General features: G+C 36.9%; 3 protein-coding genes across 3 annotated transcripts; 1 reads left to right on the top strand and 2 right to left on the bottom strand.

The window, feature by feature from the left end:
* On the top strand, positions 52-4,082 carry LOC18791826 (pentatricopeptide repeat-containing protein At1g71490). The gene is made up of 2 exons (XM_020556006.1): positions 52-351; positions 917-4,082. Exon 2 carries the CDS (start codon positions 1,292-1,294, stop codon positions 3,470-3,472), a length of 2,181 nt encoding a protein of 726 aa, XP_020411595.1. The 5' UTR covers positions 52-351; positions 917-1,291; the 3' UTR covers positions 3,473-4,082.
* On the bottom strand, positions 5,067-8,805 carry LOC18788500 (protein diaphanous homolog 1). Its single transcript, XM_007222856.2, has 4 exons — positions 8,653-8,805; positions 7,833-8,247; positions 6,977-7,255; positions 5,067-6,437 (listed from the first exon to the last, which is right to left on the bottom strand). The coding sequence occupies exons 2-4, from the start codon at positions 8,136-8,138 to the stop codon at positions 5,352-5,354; spliced, it is 1,671 nt and encodes a 556-aa protein (XP_007222918.1). The 5' UTR covers positions 8,139-8,247; positions 8,653-8,805; the 3' UTR covers positions 5,067-5,351.
* Positions 23,800-24,325, bottom strand: LOC18789386 (TMV resistance protein N). The gene is made up of 2 exons (XM_020558359.1): positions 24,060-24,325; positions 23,800-23,944 (listed from the first exon to the last, which is right to left on the bottom strand). The coding sequence occupies exons 1-2, from the start codon at positions 24,323-24,325 to the stop codon at positions 23,800-23,802; spliced, it is 411 nt and encodes a 136-aa protein (XP_020413948.1).

The raw sequence follows: 24,530 nt of genomic DNA, 5'->3' as shown, positions 1-24,530 counted from the left end.
CCCTTTCTATTACTTGGTCCAATAGCAACAAGACCAAAAGCCCAAAGAAAATCATACGACTCTCCCTCTTTTGGCGGGTTGTCACTCCCGTCTGTTCTCTTCCTCTGTTAGAACTCCATGGTGCCCTACCAGCACTGACGCCAATCCCCATCATTGAGCCGACCTACTTCCTCTTCCCCTGTCTATTTCTCCCAAAACACCCAACCTCGTCCCTGTCTCTGTTTCACCCAAAACGCCCAGTCTGCTTCTGTTTCGCCCAAAATCGCACAAAACCTCCTGTAATCAGAGCTGCATCGCGACCCAATTCTCTAAGTTTTCTGATTCCCTCCATCGAGACCATCGCAGGGATAGGTAAATGCTATTTCTTGTTTGGCGAATGAATTTTTTTTTTTCTTTCTTTCAATGATATAATTCTGTGACTTTTGTTTTCTATGTTGTTGATTCCTGGGTTTTATCATGTTGGAGTGTCCGTTGTTTAGACTTTTGTTTATCCTCTGAAATAATTTCCTGCTTTATGAACTTTTTCTTTCTCCTTCTGGTAATCCTTCTGTTAGTGGTCCAATTTGTTTCTTCATAATATCGTGTTTTTATCTATGGCTTATGCTAAACAAGATTGTTACCACTACCATTGATTTTCCCTATTTCCTTCATTTTCTCTCCTTACTCACAATTCAGTTCTCTACTGTTTACTTCATTTAAACAGAAGCTAATAAGTCATTTAAACACAATCCAAGTCAGAATCTAATAGGTCATCTAAATGAGTTTTAATATAGTTTGTATAGATTGAGGATGTAAGTATAGTTGTTTATTATGGTAGTTTTAATAATTTCCAGCTTATAGGTATGCTTTTTTTCTTCAAATATTCTTTGTTATTCAATTCCTAAAAGTATCTGCATTTTCCATTTTGATGCTGCAGATTGGGGCAGCTTTTGGATTCTAGCTGCATACAACTTATTTAGCTGTTACTTGGATCGGTTTCTTCAAAGATAACCATAGATGTAAGCCCAAAACATCGGTCAAGGGGACAAGAGGGTCAGTTTAACTTGTGGGGTATCATGTGGGATTTGATTATACTGTCGGGGTTAGGTTTTGTTCAAACCAACACTGTTGTCTTAAGTTTGGGCTTGTGCTATACTACTCGCTTGTTTTCCCCAAATTACTAAATGAACCTCTTTGAAATTTGAAGAGGCATTAATCCATATTCCGGAGGAACATGCTGCAAATTTGGGCAAAGCATTCGATCAGTTCTTGCCTACCATGATATTACATACAGCAGATACTTCTCCAGTGTATGCCATCGTCGTTTTCTCGTTTCATCCCAAGGGGCCTTTCTCTATCCCAAATCCAACGCTTCATACCTAAAAGCTGGAAACGAGGTACCACCCAATTTGAGAAACCATCAGCACCGTCTATTTTCGAAACAGGTTCAGCAGTTGATGATTCTATGATAGATTTTCTTCTTATATCCATTAAGAACTATGCAAGCGAGGGTAATTTATCAAAAGCATTCAAAGCTTTCTCTCTTCTCAAGCTCCATGGCTCTTCTGCCACTTCTTGTGACCTTATCTTGCATCCCATCTCTTCTCTTCTCTTGTCTTGCGCCAACCATAAATCTTTCCCACAGGGTGAACAGCTTCATGCACATATTGTCAGATTGGGTTTTGAGCGACACCCCATTTTGGTTTCCAAGCTGGTTACTCTTTACTCAAGCTTTAATCTCCATGTTGATGCTCATATTGTCATTGAGAATTCAAATATATTGCATCCTCTTCCTTGGAATGTGCTCATCTCTTCATATGTTAAAAATGAACTTTTGGATGAGGCTCTCTCTACGTATAAACAAATGGTCAATAAGGGGGTTAGACCAGATAGTTTCACTTACCCGTCTGTTCTCAAGGCATGTGGTGAAAAATTGGATATAGGGTTTGGGAGGGAGGTGCATAAGTCAATCAATGCTAGTTGTCAGGATTGGAATTTATTTGTGCATAATTCATTGGTCTCCATGTATGGGAGATTTGGGCTTGTGGATGTTGCTCGTCACTTGTTTGACAAAATGCCCACAAGGGATGAGATCTCTTGGAATGCAATGATATCTGGTTATGCCTCCAAGGGCATGTGGACGGAAGCATTTGAGCTGTTTGGAAGCATGCGGATGGAGGGTCTTGGAGTTGATATCTTAACTTGGAATACCATAGCTGGAGGATGCTTGAGGACAGGCAATTTCAAGGGTGCACTTGAGTTGCTTTCTCAAATGAGAATCTGTGGTATTTTATTGGACTCGGTAGCATTGATTATTGGTTTGAGTGCTTGTTCCCACATTGGAGTCATTAAGTTAGGGAAGGAGATTCATGGTTCTGCAATTCGTAGTTGTTGGGATGGCTATGATAATGTTAAACATGCATTAATTACAATGTATTCCAGGTGCAAAGACCTTAGGCAAGCCTATGCTTTGTTTCAATTGATAGAAGATAGAAGTATAATTACTTGGAACTCCATGCTTTCTGGTTATTCCCGCATGGACCGAGCTGAGGAAGCTTCATTCTTATTTAGGGAGATGTTGTGTTCTGGAATTGAACCTAATTACATTACAATTGCCAGCATCCTTCCCCTCTGTGCTCGGGTAGCGAATCTTCAACATGGGAAGGAGTTCCACTGCTACATCACAAAACGTGTAGTGTTTGATGATTATTTACTTCTGTGGAATGCTCTTGTGGACATGTATGCCAGATCAGGCAAAATTTTAGAAGCTAAACGAGTATTTGATTCAATGTCTAAGCGAGATGAAGTAACTTATACTTCAATGATTGCAGGATATGGAGTCCAGGGTGAGGGAAAAGCTGCATTGAAGTTATTTGAAGAGATGAACATGTTACACATCAAACCTGATCATGTAACCATGGTTTCAATTTTATCAGCTTGTAGCCATTCTCGTCTTGTAATCCAAGGCCAAATGCTTTTTGAAAAGATGATGAGTGTGTATGGTATAACTCCCCGTTTGGAGCACTATGCTTGCATGGTTGATCTTTACGGGAGGGCTGGTCTATTAAACAAAGCAAAGGAGATTATCACAAGGATGCCTTACAGCCCAACTTCTGCAATGTGGGCTACTCTTCTTGGAGCTTGTCGGATCCATGGAAATATAGATATAGGGGAATGGGCAGCCGAGAAGCTGTTGGAAATGAGACCTGAAAATTCTGGTTACTACGTGTTAATTGCTAACATGTATGCTGCTGCTGGTTGTTGGAACAAGCTAGCGAGAGTGAGGACTTTCATGAGGGACTTGGGTGTGAGGAAGGCTCCTGGCTGTGCTTGGGTTGATGTGGGCGATGGATTCTCCCTGTTTTTGGTGGGGAACACAACAAATGAGCTGAGAAATGACATTTACCTTCTGTTGGATGGATTAACTGAGCTAATGAAAGATGCTGATCCTGTTGTCAATGAGGATTTTAGTTCAGGTTATGATGTTGTTTGAGTAGTAGTATGGAAAAAGGGAACTAATTATACTAAACAAAAGGATTGCTAACATATCTCATCTGAATTGATTTTGGTTCTTTTATATAGGCCATCAAACAAAAAGTTTCTATGCGTTGCAAATTTCCCCTATCAAATCTCATCTCCCCTCGCATTCAAGTAATTGAAGCACCAACCAACCTGCTATAAGATGTGTCATTATAACGTTCTAGAGGGAAATTGCAATGAGACTGGTTGCGCAGCCTGGTGACAAGCTCTATTCTCGTCTTGACTCTTACTGTCAAAAGAAGAAAAAAAAACCGTGCTGTATAAATCTTGACAAAAAAAAAATTGGTGTCGTTTGAATTTCAATTTTCATTTAAATTATCAAAGAATTAAAATTTTTTTTAAAAAAAGTTTGATCCATTGTTATCTGATGGAGCACCAAACACAGAATAACTTAATCAAACTATTTATTTGGAATAGTACCCACCGCCTTAAATTAGTTCGCACACTCCAGAATAAATTAATAATATTCGACATAAATTAGTTAGTACAGTACAACGTAACAAACGAGTCCTTAGGCACATAAAGAAATACAAAATAAAAATAAAATAAAATAAAACAACTCTAGAAATGCCGAAAAATAACTAAAGAAATCAAGAAAAGAAAACTAAAAAACAGAGCAAAACCGTAAATAAAAAAAAAAAAAAAATCCAATAGAAAATAACACATGAAAAAAATGTGAAAGAAAAATTACCGTTGTCCACCCATGGATAATGTGAAAAAAAATTGTGAAAGCAAACCTGTGTAATCGCTGCCAATCAAGAAGTTTGGAATGCAACGAGGAAGCACGATCTATGTCAATAACCGTTTTGGTAGACAGTAAAAAGGTTTGTGAACACCAATTAGCGTTTGGTAATCGTCCTCCAGACAGCAGACGCGATGAAACTCAAAATTTACGTGAGTTAGTTTAACGTGTCACTAGCTAGGGAGTGGTTGAGGGAGATGCCGCTGCTGGAGAGCCCTCATGGATTAGAAGCAGGGATGACAAAGCGCTAATTAACAACTACCAGGATGAAGAAAATAATTTGCAAGCACCCTGCCCTTTAAAGAATTGAACCTTCCAAGTTTCGAGAGATGATAATGCGGCTAATAACATGGACGGTCATATTATGTTCCACGTGCGTTGGTATTAAAAAGTTGGTAAGCAAGTTAGTGTTGTAGTATTATTGAAAAAACAACAAAAACGTCTCCTCCTCCCCTATATCATGCTATAATAAATAAGGGTATTTTAGGAAGAAGAAAATTGCAAATCTGACTCATCAAGTAACTTGGTGGTGATGGGTCTTATAATTGTATTGGTAACAACTGCAGAAATATAATTTTTGGCGTTGAAATTAGTGTGGTTTATTTTCCACATCAACAGGAGTACTCTGTCTGCTTTACAAATATAATTTTTCGTTGGCGTTTAGATAGTATTCCCAGTTTTGTTTCTAATTCGGCATTCTAATTTTTGGAGTTTTAGACCATTTATAAAAATAAAAACAAACAAAAAAGAAGAAGAAAAGAGATATTGAAGTAAAAGAGATCATACAATTATGTACCCAAAAAAAAAAAAAAAAACACACAAGGGGCAACTCAGCGATCAAATTTCGATTATTACGAGTCAATACACAGTGAGATGAAGAGACGTAATCACTAACGGGAGCTGGGCAAGCAAGAAAACAGGTTCAAAACAAGCGCAGGGAATGTAGATCCTTCAGAAAGACAGTGCAAGCAAAGCGCAAAGCACGTGAAGGGGCTTACCATCTAAATTCACAGAGATGTATGTCCACAGAAAAGAGGATGTAGAAACAAGTAATACTTCCTGTACAGAAATCTGAACCAAGCACACTGTACTACCGGCCAAACCAACCTCTAGGCGGCTGGACTTCCTCGTCATTCATCAGCTTATCTAGCACCACATTCACATCAACTGCTTGGCCATTGTCTGTCAGCTTCCGAATCGTCGCCCTAACATGGTCTCTTGAAAAACCCATAGTTGTCACATGATCAATCACATCATCAATGGGAACCTTGTTTCCAGTCCCAGCTGAACCTGAAGAACCGCCCACCCTAGAAGAGGTCGGCGATGCATGAGGCAATACTCGAGCAACTGGAAGCTGTGGGTAACCAATTCCTCCACTGTGAGCTGTGGCAGAAGAAGGCATTCGTGGTTTCATTGAGGAACTGTCATCTTGAAGTGATCCACCGTAATGATATGTCTCACCTAGCGCAGACGGAGGACCATACCCAGAAGAAAATCCTGTACTGGATTTGCTAGATGGTGGTTCATAGGCGTGGGAACCTGGACCATAATACTGTTGGGAGGGAGGGAGCCCACTGGGTGTCTGATAAGGTGGCTGGGGAAGATTGGGTGGGTAACTTAAGGAAGGAACATAAGGTGTCTCTTCCGCATGGTGGCCTAATGTAGGCCGGAGTTGAGAGGGATTAACAGGTGCAAGTGAAGGGTGCTGTTGAGGCAGCTGAGGTGGTGGCTGAGAATGCTGTGGTTGAGTGGTAGGTTGAAATTGTTGATGTGGTGCTGCTGTAGGAGGGGGGAGTGACTGCTGACTTGGAGGTAACTGGTATTGCTGATTTGGGGCTTCTTGAGTTTGACCAGGTACTGGAAAATAAGGGTCTCGCTGAGGGACAGGAGGCATCTGGTTCTGAGAAAACTGATTTGGAGGCGGAACTAAAGGTAGTACACTTTGGAACATAGGTTGGGGAGGAGCATTTGGTGGAGAGACAGCAGGAAGTGAAGATGCAAGATTCACAGGGTGAGGAGGCTGTTGGTGAGCTTGCGTAGATTCAGAAGCTACTGTCTGCCCAGAAACTTGCGATTGAGTGTCTACCTCGGAATTTAATACTTGCGTCTTCCCAAGCTGGAGCTGGGTCTCTACTATTGCTTGTTTATCCTTCAATACCTGAATACCTGTTTGCACCTGTGTGTGATATTGACAATAACCAAATGAACCAGTGAAAAGGAATAACCACATTAGCAGAATAAAAAAAAGAGTAGCATAAACACATATGTTAGTATGATAATAAACAAATGTCAGTTTTCATGCTTAATAAACTTAGTGCTTTTTTGCACCTTCACAAACAGGCAAGTGACCTTATTGACAACACCTTGCTCTAAGACATTCATTATTGGAGTCATCTTTTTGGGGTAAAATTCTACCCCACCCAACACAATTTAAATGTCTACAAGATTGAAGATTTTAAGCTTTTCAGATTTGGTGAAAGCATGGGCAATGCGTAACCCTGCTTCACACTCTACATAGTTCTGGAATCACAAGGAGAGATACCGTAACAAATAGAGAAAAGGAAATAACTAATGGTGTTCCTGCATCTATCTCACTCATGCTGCCAATGGTTTATAAGATTTCCAGTTGAACAGAAGTCATCTGATTGCTAAAATACAAAAGGCAAGGCAATATGTCAAGCTCACACCAAAAAGAAGGGCAAAGAGGCAACATACATCTCTAAGAACATTCTCCAACTGTCTCATCTTTCCATCAGTGTTCCCATGATTGTTTCCCACAGATATCTTCAAATCCTCTACAGAATTTTCAAGGTGGCAGGTTCTGCTCTCTAGTTGTGTTAGTTTCTCACTAACACCTTCCAACACATGGAGTAAACTATTGACATGCTTCTTCATGGTGCGGTCAATCTCTGACACAATTGTAGCATCAGGAACATTTTGGTCCTTCTCTAAAATAAGCTCTGACGGTTTAATGGAATCCAGAGAACCATAATTCTGTATAAAAATTGGAAAGAGTAGCACCATATCAGTGTAAATAAAGTAAATGCCAAGCTCACATTCAATTATCAATCAGCAATAACTACCTAAAGTCTACTACACAGCAGCAAGGTCTATTTAGAAAACCAAGGGAAGGCTACTATACTGGAAAAAGGGGAGCAATGTAAAGAGGGCAAAACCATTCCGATAAGCCCCCAAGTTTTTATTTGATTTGTACCCTTTTCTAACTGTACAAGACTTAGATAAAAAAGCCCATTATGATAGGCATCAACACTTTTGAAAGCATCATCTGCAAATAATCTCTCTCTAATAAATGGCAACAAAATCATTCAAAACTCTATCGCCTAGTTCATGCACTGCCCTCAGGAAATTCGAGTACAGTAACTTACAAAACATTTAACTCCAGCTGAAGCCTGAAACATATCATGCAAATTTACAATATGCTAATAAAAAACATTATCAGACAATCTCACTACCATGGTAATAAACACAATTATCAATTCCCTAGAACACTAACCGGTAACTGTATGGACAAAGAAAGATAAAGAGTGAGATTCTGAGGCAGGTTAATTACTCTGATAGGAGACGTAGTGTTGGACTTTGACTCGGAGGAGTTCCATGCCCTAGTGGATCCTTCTCCTCCACCTCCAAGATTATGTTTGGCATCAATATTTGGGGACTGGAAAGAAGATCCGATGATGGGACGAATGGACTGGAAATAGTCGGATAAGATCTTTTCGTTCTTGGAAAGCCCATTACCGTAGCCCACCTGCTGTTCCACCTCTTGGGGATGGTTCATCAGGCCGATGAAGTCATTCTGCTGCGATGATCCTTGCGAGAGATCCATTATCTGCTTGTCCAAGAACGACGTTGTATTCATCGGTGCTGTAATCAACAGAATGTTTTTTTTTCTTGGTCACCACAAGTTCCCAAGTCCCAGTTGCAGCAACCAAATCACTTGTTGTCTATGAAAATTTCAGTGAAGGAAACTAGAAAGAGAAAGAATAATCAAAGTAGTCAATATCAAGGACCAAAAAAAAAACACAGAGCACAATCAAATATCTCAAACTAAGTAAAAGAATTTCCAGTACACATGAGGTTATTCATTTTCAGTTCATGATTCAGGTATTAAACTCAGCAGAAGATAATAAGATTCAAACAAAAAAAAAAAAAAAAAAACACTGAATTCTTTTACCAAATTCAAGTACGGAATTTGCTTAAATGCCAAGCAAAATTAATCGAATTGACCTTATGGACCTATATGAAAATTCTGAATTTTCAATCCCTAGGAATTGCAGTAGCCGAAAACAATTTAGGCTTAGAACATTTTTCATAGGCGAGTTAGGGTTCAGGACGTAATAATAAAATTAAAGAATTAAACATAAAATTCTTACAGTGTTCTTGATGAATTGAGCAACCACTGCGTCCTAGAGCTTCGCACATATAGATTGATTCAGCTCCGCTGCCTGTTGTCTATGCGCAGAGGGCACGGAAGGAAATTTCGGGAAGGAAAAATAGTTACAGCGGGAAGGGGTAGGATAGTAATAAAGAGGTGATCGAAGGGGTTTATTTAAAAGCTGATAAGAAAGAAAAATGTGGTAAGTGTAGCATTACTCATTAGAGCATTTCCATCAGTTAGATCCTTGCCATGCCCTAGGGCAGCTACTATTCAAGTGAATAGTAGCTGCCCTATCCCCCCCTCAGCAAAGTGTGTTTCTAGCAGTTTAGGCTTGCCATGACAAATACTATTTATTTTTTTTGTTTTTTTTACAACTTTGTTTACTTAAACAATTAATTTGGATAATATTTTCGGATAAGATTTTTGGGTTCCTATGTGTCAATACTATTCATATCGGATAAAATTTTCGGTTTCAAATTTCAGATAAATTTCAGATACATTTCAAAATTCAAATTTCAGATAAATTCAAAATGTCAAATTTCAGATACATTTCGAAATTCAAATTTCAGATAAATTTCAAATTTCAAATTTCATTTCAATTTAAAATTTCCGATAAGATTTTCACCCTCTAAGATTGCGCAGCGTGTCATATCTATATGTCTATATTTTTCTATAAAACCAGAGGTTCAGCTCATACCTCCCACACCAGTTCTTCTCTACATTTCCATTTCTCATATTTTAGATTTCATTCTTCATTCTCAATGGCAGACATGCAAGAGGTTTTGGAGAGGCAAGAGCAAGAAACTAGAGAAAGAATGCGTAGACGAGCTGCAAGCAAAAAAGCGCAAAGAGAACTAGATGAACAACTTGGCATAGCAGTTGCTTTGCTGGAGGAAAAAAACCAGAGTCGCCGTGGTTCACAAGAAGGCCGTGGCCCAAATGTGGACAGACATAGACATTCTCGGGGTAAGAATCTTATGAAAGATTATTTTATCCCACAATCTCTGTACTCTGATGTTTATTTTCGAGGGAGATATATAATGCAACCCCATTTGTTCAATAAAGTCATGCATGATATTTGCAATTATGATGAATATTTTGTTCAAAAGAGAAATTGTGCTGGAAATTTGGGACTTCTTCCAGAGCAAAAGTTCACAGCTATGATACGAATGTTGGCGTATGGGTCATCTGCTGATCAGGTGGATAAGATTGTCCGGATGGGGAAGTCCACTGTTTTGGAGAGCTTGGTGCGATTTTGTGATGCAGTGGAAACTCTGTACACCAGAGACTACCTACGCAGACCTACGCCTAGGGACTTGCAACAGCTTCTCCAAAAAGCTGAGTTTCGAGGATTTCCTGGCATGATTGGTAGCATTGACTGTATGCACTGGCAGTGGAAAAATTGTCCAACTGCTTGGCAAGGGGATTACGGAAATAGAAAAGGGCAGAAAAGTATCATCTTGGAAGCAGTTGCTGGTTTTGATACATGGGTTTGGCACGCCTTCTTCGGAGTTGCCGGATCTCAAAACGATTTGAATATCCTAGGTCAATCCCCGGTGTTCAATGATGTTTTGAGAGGTGAAGCCCAAAATATCACATATGAAATCAACAGTACCATGTACCAAAACGGGTATTATCTAGCTGATGACATCTATCCGAGGTGGACAATATTTGTGAAAACAATTCCACACCCCCGATCCCATAAGCAAAATTTTTTTGCTCGCTATCAAGAAGGGTACATAAAAGATGTTGAGAGGTGCTTTGGTATCCTTCAAGCCCAGTGGGCTATTATCAGGGGCGCATCACGTCTATTTGACGAGGAGGTGCTTAGGAGTATAATGATGACTTGTATCATCCTCCATAACATGATTATGGAAGATGAATATGATTACGATGCTGATAAAGTGTATGAACCAAATCCCATGGACACGGCCCTAACCCGAATTTATGAAAAACCATTGGGGCCAAATGGAGAACCAGTGCAGCATGAACCGTTGGTTAGAGACGGTAGTTTCATGCCCCGTATGATTGATCGCTACACGGAGATGCAATCGTTGTATATTCATGAACGCCGTCAAGTTGACTTGATGGAGCATTTATGGGCGGTGAAAGGCAATGAAGGTGAATGAAGTGAAGATGTTTTTTTAATTTATTATGTTTATGTTGTATTTTTAGTTATGCTTTGTTTTTTTTTTATGCTTTATTATTTTTAGTTGTGGGTTGTTTATTTTTTATGCTTTGGTTGTGGGTTGTTTATTTTTTATGCTTTGGTTGTGGTTTGTTTATTTTTTATGCTTTGGTTGTGGTTTGTTTGTTTGTTTGTTTTTTTTAATGCTTTGGTTGTGGTTTGTTTTTTATGTATGGAATGTTTTGAATAAAAAGGATTTTTGTTGAATATTTTCTTTATTCATTAAAAGAAAAGCAATACAACTAATAAAATAAAATACATGAATTAAACAAAACAAAAAATACAATGAAATCAAAGGCAAGTAAACTAAGACATGAAAGGCAAGCAAACTATTTTAATAGTTTTCATCATTTAACCAATTCGTGTTGCTAGGTCCATCGTCACGAAAAAGTCTTTGTCTCATAATATCCCTTCGTTCTAGCTTCCAAAATTGTTTTGTTTCAGGGGACATATGGCGTGTATCCATGACCATGGTTTCTCGATCTTTTCTCTCAATGTTTTGTTCGCGTACATACTCCCTTTCTTTGCATACATACTCCCTTTCTTTTGCATATTCTAGTTGAATAGCCATATCGTGCTCTTGTTGTTTCAAGTCCATTTCAATTCTCATGGCTTGGTGGTGCTTTGAAAGTTCCTCCAAAAATTTAGATGCATTCTTGCTAGAATTACTCCCTCTCTTCGCGTTCACCGCCTTCCTCCCAATAGGCCTTGGCTCCTTTTCAATGGGTGAGTCTTGACTCATCGAGGAATCCATAGGTGAATCCGATGCCGGCGTCTCATGAAGTGGAGTCTCGTTCAAGACTACCGTCAGACCGGTTGGAATAATTTGGAATCTCTTACAAGTCTTCACACCTCCCAACAATGGGTATGGTTGAAACTTTTTTTCCCTTACCTAGTAGCACCCAACCACATTTGTGCTTGCATAATCTATAAAAAAAAAAATGGAAATGCAAGAAACTTTAAAAAATATTGGCAATGCAACATGTAAAAAAAAACTAATGCAAATTCAATAAATTTTAAAAAAATGCAACATGTATAAAAAAAAAAAAAAAACTAGAGACATATTAACAAAATATATAAATTGCAAGAAACATTTAAATAATAATTAATATGACATAGAAATTAATAGAACAAAAATGACAAATAATTTACCTCACTGCTAAGGTTTTCTCCGCTTCGATGGTTGTCCATTGCTTTTGTTAAGGCATTTCTCCATTTCGCCAACTCTTTATTAATAATTTTTCACCTACTGGATAATGCCATTTCTGCACGTGTAGAACCAATTGCCCTTTCACAAAATGCTTGATGAATTTTTTTCCACATGTGATAAAATTTAATCTCATTGCCCGTTACGGGACAATGACTAACTTGGACCCAAGCCTCACACAAGCTAACATCTTCCATCATGCTCCATGCCCCTCCATTTTCAGTAGAAGAACCCATAATATGATAGAGAAAAATACAATGTGAAAGTGAAAAAATATTGAGTAGAAAGTGAATAAATATTGAGGAGAAAGTGAATAATAGTAGAAGGAGAAGAAAATGTAAGAGGATTTGGTGTTAAAAGTGAAGGGTATTGGTTGGTATTTATACCCAAAAAAAAATAAAAATCAGTAATTTTTGTGTATTTTTTTAAAAAAAAATTCAATTTTTTTTTCAATTTTTATTGCAGAAAAATTGGCTGCCGTTGGATTAAAGGAAAAAATAGAATCGGAGAGCCAATAGGCCGACATGTGGAAGGTAGCCGTTGGCGGCTACTGTAGCGCGTCGTTTGAAATTTTTTTTAACGCTGAAGGGCTGACGCCAGCCTGGCATCAGCCATGACGTCACCGCACTCGGGCGCTTGCTCGGGCTGAACTCCACCTCGGGCCAGCCCAGTCTCGTGGCCCCCACCTCTTGCCCGGGCTGCTTTCTGCTGCTGCAAACCCACTTTTTTCCCAAACCCCCCCCCCCCCCCCCCCCCCCAGCCCGAGTCCAGCCTTGCTGTTGGACTTGCTCTTAGAATAAGTAAAGATTATTTTTTGATAGTTTGTCGCCAAATGGTACAGGTTATGCTTAAAATATTTCTCAAGGAAGCTTAAAAAGAGTTTTAAATATTTGAACAATTACTTTTATGAATCATCTTTTATGGATCAAATTAATATGAATTGCATGCTTATGTTGAAAGTGGAACCCAATGCCTTAGTTTTTTAATTAATTAAATTTTCTTTAAATCAAATTCTATTTAAATCTACTTCTCAATTAAAATTGTTCTTTTTCAGCTATGTTATTTTCTTTACATCGCTTTATGTGGATACAACATTCAGACTTACGAGCTACACTACTATACGACATATCCCCTTGAGTTTTGCAAAGTGGTACTAACAACACCCATATCTATACTACTAACATTATTATCAGCACATGAAGATACATTAATGATACATAATTACAATATTATAATATCAACACATTAAGATACATAAATCATTTTTAAAAAAAAACCACATTAAGATACATATTATCAATAGTGTCCATAAGATACATTGTTGTTAGGGGCATATTGGACTTTTGGCCGGGGAGAGAAGACCATGGTTTCATCTTCAATTGTTAACAAAGAACATATATTTTTTTTCTTCTCATTATTTGGCAGATCAAAAGTTAAAGAATTTAGGTGCCAATTTGGGTTCCTCATAATTCTATAAATGAATCCAATGACTGATTTGTCACCTTGAGGGAATGAAGCGACTTGCCACAAGCACCCTGCGTCATCAGCAAAATCACTTCATTTGCAGACTTGGGAGTAGGGTTGGTGATTGGAAGGTAAGGGCTCTTGTTCCGCTAGAGCGGCAAGGATGCCGAAGTTTTTTGGTTGAGAAAAGTTCTTGTGATGGTAGTGAAGGCTATGGTGGTGAAAGGTTCAGTAGGTAGAAGAGGAAGAAAGGGTTGAGGAACTAGAAATGACACTTTTAGCCTTCATTTTGAAGGTTAAATTGACGGACTATCACGACAAGACCCAATTGGAACTAATTGTTGAGTTCACAATGTAATTGCCAAAAAAAAAAAAAAAAAATTTAGGACTCAATTGGTATTCCTCAAGGTACAGTTCACGAACATGTACAGTTAAAACCCCAAAAATAAAAAGGTAAACCGTCAAATACCCCCTAAACTATCACGTTTGTCAAAATCTCCACCATGAATTATTTTTTCAGCCAATGTAGCTCTCAGACTTTTTTGTTTTTTGTTTTGAGGACCTTTCCAATTGAAATGGGCGATAGCATATTAAACTCACACACACAACATGGATGCTAGGACTCGAACCCAGGACCTTGCCTGAGAGAGTAAATACTCCAAACCACTACACTAGTGGGTGCTTTGCACTCTCAGACTATTTTAAATGGTCAAGTTTTTAGACTTCCATCTAATTTTTTGTTAATGGGTAAGTTTGTCATTTTAAAAGGACAATACCAAAAAAAATAAATAAATAAAGAAAATATAAAATCATGATTTCTTCTCTATTCTCTTTCTTCCTTCTTTTTCCTTTTCCTTCTTCTTCCCCTCTCCGTATGCAAGTGCACAACACCTTCTCTGCAACAAGCCCAACAAAGAGACGAGTAGTAACTTTGCTAACTTCGTACCTACAACCACTTTGGAATGTGCCTCAGATAATTCAATTTGAGATACCCATGTTTTTAAGAAATCCTCAGCAATCTATCTGTCAATCAAAATATCCAAAATCCAATGCAAATTACCAGCTTGCCTTGTAATCTGCCCCACATCTTGCAAGTCTGACTTTGCTGCCTGAGAAAAATGGTGGCGAAGCAATTGCAAACATCCATCACAAGCTGACTCTACTTATCTCAGAAATTCGGTTTGCTCCGCACAGGTACACCTACTACAAACCCCAGACAAGTCACACTTAGGCCTTATTTAGTTCACGGAATGGATTTGAGGGGAAATCATTTCCCATGTCATTTTCCAAGGAATGAGAATAAAATATTCATTTCCCACGTTTGGTAATGTCGGGAAAGTAATCGGGAGATTTCACTTTGTTTTATTTCCCATGTTTGTTTTGAGTGGGAATGGAAAACAAATTTTGTATAATTTTCCAATCATACCCATATTAAATCAAAAAAAAAATGCATTTAATGATACGTTGTAATTATAAATTGCTCATAGGGACAAAATAGTCATGAAAATTGTGCATTGAATGTTGGCTCGTTTTCCCAAACTTTCCCCTGAGGAGGGAAAACAAAACCCAAGTTAAGAGGAGGGCTTCACTTTCCCCCCTACTTTCCTATGTGCCAGGCAGCCATTCACATGCATGGACTTACCAAACATGGGAAAGTAATTGAATTCTCATTCTCAAGCCTCCTTTCCCATGAACCAAACGGGGCCAGAGCATCCACAGTGGGAGAGTGTATAATGAGGTGTATGTTAAATATGCACCCTTTGTGATCGGAATCACCCGTAATGGAGATGTGTAAACGAGTGTAAATTTGCATAACCACTATGAGATGCAAATTTAGATGCACATATACATCTTTTTTTACATCTCTTGCATGTGGGGACCTACATGAGAAAATGTGAGAAAAATGGACAAAAGTGGGACATACAGCAAAAAAGTGAATGAAATCAATTATATATCTTTAGATTTACATCTTCCCTATTGGAGCAAAAATTACATTTACAACCCCCAAAGGTGTAAAGGGGATGTAAAAGTGGCTTTACGCCCCTGAAAATACATCATCCCATTATGGATGCTCTTACGAACTATACTCACAAATAATAATGCTACTCTTACCACATTTGTATACCACATTCTTATATCATCTTATGTGGCAGCTAAGGTGGACATCCACATCAATTAAAATTATTTCATATTTTCTTTTCTTTTATGATTTATTTCAGTATTTATTTTTCTAATTGTCTTAATTAAAATACACTTCATTGATTTAATTAATGTGGCATATAATATGGACATGACACATCATATGATATAGAAATGTGGGATAAAAATGTGGTAAGTGTAGCATTACTCTATTCTAATAGTTCACTTCTCACTCAAATGCATGAATGTTTTTACCAAACTATAGAAAAAGCTTGACTGAACCAATGAATAGATTGAAAACACACGCCAATTAAATAAAGAGAAAAACTACCAATTTTATTTGAACAATCATAATAAAAATCATTTACATTAAACTTAAATTCGGATCAAATTAAATAAATTACACACTTATATTGAGAGCTTCTCCCTAGCTAAGGCTAGGGAGTTAGCTCCCCATGAAAATTAAAACAGAAATTAAAACTATATAGAGATGGAGAAAGGAGAGAAAGCTCATGAAGTGTGGAGCTCTTGGTGTGTTTTTGGACAAGGGTTACATCTCTTTTTATAGGAGTTTGGAGCTACTACTGTTGCAACCGACTGCAACATGCCTTGAATAAACAATTTCTCCATCTTGTTGGATAGCCCATTATTAATTCATTTACAATATTCCTTGCTTTAGTGTTGTCGGCTTCCACTTCCAATTGTCTTTGTTTTAACAATTTCTCCATCTTGTTGCACCACCAATTGTCATTCTTCTCTACTTTATTAACTATATCTCTTCTTTTCTTTTCTTTTGTTAGCATGGGTGTGGCACCTCTTGTTTTATCCATCATTGCATTTGCTGCACCAACAATTATCCCATAGTTTTAATAGTCCAAGGGATGCCAAATCCACTCAAGCCACCATCCATTGTTTAACTTGACAATAAAACATTGAAATTATCTCCTTGAACGTAGTGGATATTAGGTTTTCAATTGTTTTTATTACAAATACATAAGAATATCAAACTTCAACTTAAATAGTCAAAATAAACTAACCGAAAACACAAACAAATATAATTTTAGGGATAAAAATCATATTACTTTGGTGCATATCAGGTGTCTTATGTGTATATTAATTTGTTGATAAAAGTGTGAATAGTAGATGTATTATTGATGTATCTTAATGTGTTGATAATAGTGTGAGTATGTATCATTTCTGTATCTTTATGTGTTGAAAATAGTATAAGTAGTATGGATATGGGTATCATTTATGCATCTTCATGTTTTCATAATAGTATCAATAGTATGGGGGGTAATATATTAACTTTGGTAACCTCTGAATGGTAAACACTTGTTATTGAGATAATTGAGTATGTTATGTCAACGGTGTATGTTGCAGGTATAAAATGGAATCTGGGTTTGAACTATGTTTTCCAGAGTCAAAGTTCAATTATGCGCTGATAAATAATTTTTTTGTGACGAGTATAGTCATGTGTAATTTTGCCATGTAGTTCATTGACTCACTTATGACAAGATTTAGAGGGACCTATTTTGGGCACCTGATGAACCTGCATACAATTCAATTTAGTGGTCAAATTGTGCATGATTTGGCACTTCGACGTGTTGCAAGACTTGGTGTGAAGGACATGCATGGGCTTAGTTATGCAATAGAGTTTATCGTTACTCACTTCACTGTAAAATACTTTTATCTAATCAGTGATATAAAATTTATTGAATAAAGCCTCCCATAACGGCCGCCGATGATGCTTAGAATCAGTTAGCAACAAAAATCAAATTATGTGTGAGGACTTAGAAAATGCATTCTTAACGTGCAAAAGAGGAAGCGATGACTTATTCAAATTGGGAATGCTTTATTTTGTCGAGTTTGTGATATTGGGGAAAGCCCAAAATGTTAAGATAAACGAGGAGTACTTACACTTAGTACATAATATGAATGAATTCAACAATTATCTGTGGGGCTCTATATTGTTTGAGCACATGCAATATTCTTTGTTGTTTGCTCTTGGAAAACATGAGGTGAAGAGGTCAGTGAAAAGGGGAAGAAAAGACGATCGGGATGGAGTATAAAGGGATTGAGCTTTGCTTTCCAAGTAATATTTAGTTCATAGTTACTTTTTGTAAAGTTAAGTTCGTAAGCACTGACTTTGAAAATATATTTGGTGTAGATTTGAAATTGCTGAATTGGAATTACCCCTCAAGATATTGTAAACGAATCGAGGAAGCTAAATAGTCCCTCGAATTTGCCATTGGGAAACCACAGAAAAAATCCTTGAATTTGGAAAGCTGAACACGTATATATTTGATCTTTCAAAGCAACATTTGTTACTTTATGGGTGGCCTTTTAGACTGAAAAACTGAAAAACCGTAAAAACCAACCGATATTATACCGCATTGAAACCGCAATACCCGGAAACCGACCGAAAATTGCTATTTTAGAAACCGCACCACAATTGCGGTTGTGGTTGATGAAGTTGGCAACTCGCAGTTATAGCAAACCGCAATCATATTTTAAATAATAATAAAATTGCAAGGATGATGAGGTTGAATTCTACAAGGAAATGGAACATATGACAACTTGTAAGTAATTTGTTTATTTATGCTCATGTTATTTATACTTCTTCTTATAATAAAATGTACTAAACTTATGTTGTTTTATTTGTAGATAACATTGGTGCTCAAACAACGCAACCGGGTCCTTCAAATCCACTCACCACCACCAACACTTGAGTTCTCCTTTTGATTTGTAACTTCAATTAACTTTGAATTGGATTTTTCCTTTGGATTGTAACTTAAATTCATTTTGCATTGCATCTTCCTTTTGGTTTGTAACTTTAATTAACTTTGAATTGGATTTTTTCTTTGGGTTGTAACTTTAATTCATTTTGCATTGCGTTTGTCTTTTGGTTTCTAACTTTAAAGGATTTGGAATTCAATTTTTCTTTAGGTTGTGAATGCTTGAGATATTGAGGTTGAGGTTGTGAATTTATATATACTTGAGAAGTTGAGGTTGTGAATTTATATTTTTGGGTTAAAGTATGCTTGAACTCAAAAGGCTTCAAAAGAAGCATCAAAACTAGGCCTAAAATGTGGAAGATTGGATTTTTATGACATAAAAAGAACTTGGGGTTTAAACCGTTAATTCACGGTAACCAACCAAACTTGTGGTTTTACCGCAATGCGGTAAACCACAAAAAGCGGTCAATATGCGGTTTCAAAAATCACCTTACCTCATATAGTCGGTTGGTTTGCGATTTGGGCAAAAATTCGCGGTTACCGAACCGCAACCACCCACAGTTTACTTAATAATATATTTGAATAATATGTTTGTGAATGTCAATTTTTTTATAATTAAAATCAAAGACAATCTTGTCCAATCAGTCCATAAAAAAACAAAAAAGAACTTGTGTTTCAAATCAAACCGATCCAAGGCCAAGCCTATTTTCAATGTACGGATGATAAATTCCTTTGGTTATTATTACAACTTACAATTGACAAAATAAATGCGAAGACAATCATCAGATGAAGTCATCCTCAATAGTAAATAATGCAAACAGTCAATACTTTTAATCACAACCCACACTTTGAGAGACATCAAGTTATTTCACCCATACGGTCGACACGCCTAAACCATGAAGGAGAATCATTTCCAGAACGAAAAAGGTCACCATTTTCATTCGCACTCCGTCCCTATACCATATGGTGCAAGATTTGTACAAGTAATTAATACACATGTTGACATGCATGGATATGTATTATGTAAACATGAGAGAGAGAGAGAGAGAGAGAGAGAGAGAGAGAGAGAGAGAGAGAGAGAGAGAGAGAGAGAGAGAGAGAGAGAGAGAACCTGTATGATTGCTTTAAAAGCAGGAGTGAGATTGTGTAGGATTGCTTTAAAAGCAGGAGTGAGATTGCTACACCCTTCCATATGAATTCTTGTTAAGGAGTTTAATGACTTCTCCAAGCCAATAATCTCAGTAAGCTTGGGGGTGTGATTAAGATGCAATTCTCTCATGCGCAACATTTTTGAAAAATTTGGCATTTTTTCCAATGCAATGCACTCATCTGCTTGCAGGATTTCCAAATTAGTTGGTAAATCCGGGATTGCTAGAAGCTTTGTGCAATTAGACAATTGTAAAGTTTGAAGCTTGGAAAGGTGGTTGAGGGTTAGCAGCCTCTTAAAAGCATTTCCTCTTAAATCTAAAACTCTCAAAGAACATAGACCCCCAAGATCTTTAGGAATTGCTCTATCAACTAATTTGTAGTCCGCAAGGTATAAGTATTTAAGGTTTTTCAGTTGTACTATGGATTGGTGAATCTTGGACAAACTCTTACAGTCGTGGAGTCTCAAGATTCACTACTAAAAAAAACATTTTGCTCGACGAAATAAGTTTATTGCGCAAAGTACAATTTCGTCACACAAAACCTGCGCGACGAAAATTTGGTCCCGCATGATCCGTCATGCAAAACTCGTGAAGAAAGGGTTTGCGTGATGAAAAATAAACTTCGTTGCGCAGAGCTACTTTGCGCAATGAAACTTAACGTTGCGCAAATCTACCTTAAGCGACGAAAAATATTGGTCGCTCGCACAAGTTTTGCACGACGAAAAGTATTGGTCGCGCAAAGTTTTGCGCAACGAAGAATATTAGTCGAGATCACCAGAAAATTGAACAACACATGCTTAAACATAGCCACCAACGAAATTGGAATTAAATCCCGCGTGCAAGAAGTCAGTAATTATTTACATGTTGAAGGATCAGATGATGTTCGCATTATTGGCATTTCGGGTATGGGTGGAACGGGTAAGACAACAGTTGCAAAAGCCATTTTCAACGAATTTCGTCAAAGAAGGTGAGAGTTTTCTTTCAGAAATGAGGAAATGGGATGGTTAAATTGCAAAATCAACTTCTTTATGATGTTTTGAAACCGGCCAAGATAGAGGTAAGTACACTACTTTAAAAAATACTTTGTGCGATGAAATAAGTTTGTTGCGCAAAGTACAATTTTGTCGAGCAAAACCTGCGCGACGAAATGAATGATCCATCGCACAAAACTCATGAAAAAAGGTTTTGCACGATGAAAAATAAACTTCATCGCGTAGAGCTACTTTGTGCGACGAAACTTAACGTCGCATAAATCTACCTTGAGCGACGGAAAATATTGGTCGCTTGCTCAAGTTTTGCACGACGAAAAGTATAGGTCGAGCAAAGTTTTGCGCGGCGAAGAATATTGGTCGAGATCACCAGAAAGTTGAACAACACATGCTTACACATATCCACTAATGAAATTGGAATGAAATCCCGCGTGCAAGAAGTTAGTAATTATTTGCATGTTAGAGGATCAGATGATGTTCGCATTATTGGCATTTCGGGTATGGGTGGAACGGGTAAGACGACAGTTGCAAAAACCATTTTCAACGAATTTCATCAAAGTTTTCAAGGTGAGAGTTTTTTTTTCAAAAGTGAGGAAAATGGATATGGTTAAATTGCAAAATCAACTTCTTTGTGATGTCTTGAAACCAGCCAAGATAGAGGTAAGTACACTTCTACAAAAAAACACTTTGCGCGACGAAATAAGTTTGTTGCGCAAAGTACAATTTCGTCGCACAAAACCTGCACGACGAAAATTTCGTCGCGCGTGATCCGTCGCGCAAAGCCCGTGAAGAAAGGGTTTGCGCAACAAAAATTGAACTTCGTCGCGCAGAGCTACTTTGCACGACGAAACTTAACGATGCACAAATCTACCTTGAGCGACGAAAAATATTGATCGCTCGAGCAAGTTTTGCGTGACGAAAAGTATTGATTGCTCAAAGTTTTGCGAGACAAAGAATATTGGTCAAGATTACCAGAAAATTGAACAATACATGCTTACACATATCCACCAACGAAATTGGAATGAAATCCCGCGTGCAAGAAGTCAGTACTTATTTGCATGTTGGAGGATCAGATGATGTTCGCATTATTAGCATTTCGGGTGTGGGTGGAATGGGTAAGACGACAGTTGCAAACGCCATTTTCAACAAATTTCATCAAAGTTTTCAAGGTGAGAGTTTTCTTTCAGAAGTGAGGAAAGGGGATATGGTTAAATTGCAAAATCAACTACTTTATGATGTCTTGAAACCGGCCAAGATAGAGGTAAGTACACTACTTAAAAAAATACTTTGCGCGATAAAATAAGTTTGTTGCACAAAGTACAATTTTGTCGCGCAAAACCTGCACAACGAAACGCATGATCCATCGCGCAAAACTCGTGAAGAAAGGGTTTGCACGACGAAAAATAAACTTCGTCCCGCAGAGCTACTTTGCGCGACGAAACTTAACGTCACGTAAATCTACCTTGAGCAACGAAAAATATTGGTCGCTCGCGCAAGTTTTGCACGACAAAAAGTATTGGTCGCGCAAAGTTTTGCACGACAAAGAATATTGGTCGAGATCACCAGAAAATTGAATAACACATGCTTACACATAGCCACCAACGAAATTGAAATGAAATCCCGCGTGCAAGAAGTCAGTAATTATTTGCATGTTGGAGGATCAGATGATGTTCGCATTATTGACATTTCGGGTATGGGTGGAACGGGTAATTTTCCTTCATACCTGGCCGTTGAAATTTTTTGGTTACAAGCAGTTCAAAGTAAAAATTAAACAAATGCAAGATTTATTATTGAGTGTAGGAGTAAATTGATTGAATAAGATTTTACACCTTTCCTTCACCATGACTAAAGATTTTGAGAATGAATAAGATTTGAATATATTAGGCAGAGCATTAGACTCGCACTTGAGTAATTTCTGGACCAGATGGATTAGGACTAGATTCTTTTTTCTTTTTTTTTCAAAACTGTATATATATATATATGTATATATGTATAAATACATACATTATGTATGTATATATATGTTCTTTATATGTATATATGTATAAATACATATATTATGTATGTATATATATGTTTTTTATAATATATATAATATATATGTATATATGTATATTATAATATATATACATATATTATACATATATAATGTATATGTATATATACGTGTGTATATATGTATATTATAATATAATATAATATAATATATACACATATATTATACATATATAATATATGTGCATGTAGGTGTATATGTATATTATAATATAATATTATATATATATATATACACACATGGGTATGTTATATAATAATATACATGTATATATGTATATTATAATATAATATAATATATATACACATATATTATACATATATAATATATGTGCATGTAGGTGTATATGTATATTATAATATAATATATATATATATATACACACATGGGTATGTTATATAATAATATACATGTATATATGTATATTATAATATATATATATACATATATAATGTATATGTGTGTATATGTATGTGTATATATATTATAATGCATACATGAGTATAATATATATACACACATATATATATATATATATATTATAATATATATTAAATATATGCATGTATGCTATTATTATAATATTGATATGTATATGGGTATATTATAATAATAATACATGTATATATGTACATTATAGTATATGTGTATATAAGTATAATAATAATAATAATAATAATATATGTTATTAGTATTACAATATAGTATTATATATATGCATTTTATACATTAGTGAGCATGAGACTAGTTAATCCTCCCTTTCTACATGGGCTTAGTAGTCCCCTCTTAAGGAGGTGTTTTTGGTGGGCCTAGTATTAGCAATCTCATCTAAGACTAGGATTAGATAAAACAAACATGGTACTAAATTTAGTCCAAGGCAAGCCTGTGTAACAAACGACCCCTTAAGGGACCTAGTCTGAATTTATAAGTAGTTGGGCTACTCCACCTATTGCTAGTTGGTTTTGGTGTGAAACCTCAACTTCCTTTATGATATCAAGCAATTTTGGGAATATAGTAAACCTAGCATTTTCCTACTTGAATAGTTACTGACATATGGTAAATAGAGGGTTAAAAAAAAACCAACATACATTATGTTGGCAATTAAATTTTGGAAAAAGGAAAGGGTAATAGCAGGAAGTTAAAAAATAGATCTGCTTTCTATAAAATAAAAAATAAATTTAAAAAAAAAATGTAGATCGTTGAAATATTTGTGTAATTACCCATTATTGTTGTTAAGGTTCCCGCCAGCCAAATTTGCAGCTTCAGACAAAGCAGATCTCCACCTCTCTATCTTATCTTTATCTTCAGGGAAGTTCGATTCATGTCTTTGAAATGCTTCTGCAAAACTACCAGTTTGGTTCCTGACGTGTAGGATCAACATCATAGAAAATTGGCAAAACCATTTGCCCAAGTCTTCTTCTTCTACACTCCATGATCTTCTCCAGCTCCTCAAGACACCATGTGGAATCCGCATACCTGTTTGAGAAGACGATGACAGAGATCCTAGACTGTTCGATTGCTTGCTTTAGTTCTCCTGATATATTTTCGCCTCTTGGTAGTTCTTTCTCATCAATATAGGCGTTGACCCTGTTGTCTATTAATGTACAATAGGGGTGGTCCGTGAAGTTCTTGCTTGTGTCTTCATCTCTAAAGCTCAAGAACACGTCGTATTTCCACTGTTTTGAGGAATTGGATGGTGAGGATGAAGAGGAGGCTTCGAGCGCTGTACTGGCGGCATCCATGAATTGTTCTTGACAGAGGTTGTGTTTTGCACAGATGATATGGGAAATGACCAATGTTTGTACCGTGACTAACCGAGCAAGAGGAGTCCCACATTGGAAAACTACAAGAGATGGAGACTCCCCCCTCACTTATAAAAGAAGACTGCTCTTTCCTTAGAAGGGGATCCTGGTCTTGGATCTAGACCCTTAGGCCTTGGACTCTCTC

This window comes from Prunus persica, chromosome G1 (assembly GCF_000346465.2).
Source record: "Prunus persica cultivar Lovell chromosome G1, Prunus_persica_NCBIv2, whole genome shotgun sequence".
NCBI lineage: Eukaryota > Viridiplantae > Streptophyta > Magnoliopsida > Rosales > Rosaceae > Prunus > Prunus persica.
This window is presented reverse-complemented; position numbering and strand designations above follow the sequence as displayed.

What these genes read in the sequence shown, in the direction of transcription:
- LOC18791826 (XM_020556006.1), top strand. Translation starts at nt 1,292, where the DNA reads ATGCCATCGTCGTTTTCTCGTTTCATCCCAAGGGGCCTTTCTCTATCC.
- LOC18789386 (XM_020558359.1), bottom strand. Translation starts at nt 24,325, where the DNA reads ATGGATGCCGCCAGTACAGCGCTCGAAGCCTCCTCTTCATCCTCACCA. An exon ending in GTCATCGTCTTCTCAAACAG is followed by an intron (nt 23,945 to 24,059) that starts GTATGCGGATTC and finishes CCTACACGTCAG; the next exon opens with GAACCAAACTGGTAGTTTTG.
- LOC18788500 (XM_007222856.2), bottom strand. Translation starts at nt 8,138, where the DNA reads ATGAATACAACGTCGTTCTTGGACAAGCAGATAATGGATCTCTCGCAA. An exon ending in ACACTACGTCTCCTATCAGA is followed by an intron (nt 7,256 to 7,832) that starts GTAATTAACCTG and finishes ATTTTTATACAG; the next exon opens with AATTATGGTTCTCTGGATTC. An exon ending in TGGAGAATGTTCTTAGAGAT is followed by an intron (nt 6,438 to 6,976) that starts GTATGTTGCCTC and finishes TATCACACACAG; the next exon opens with GTGCAAACAGGTATTCAGGT.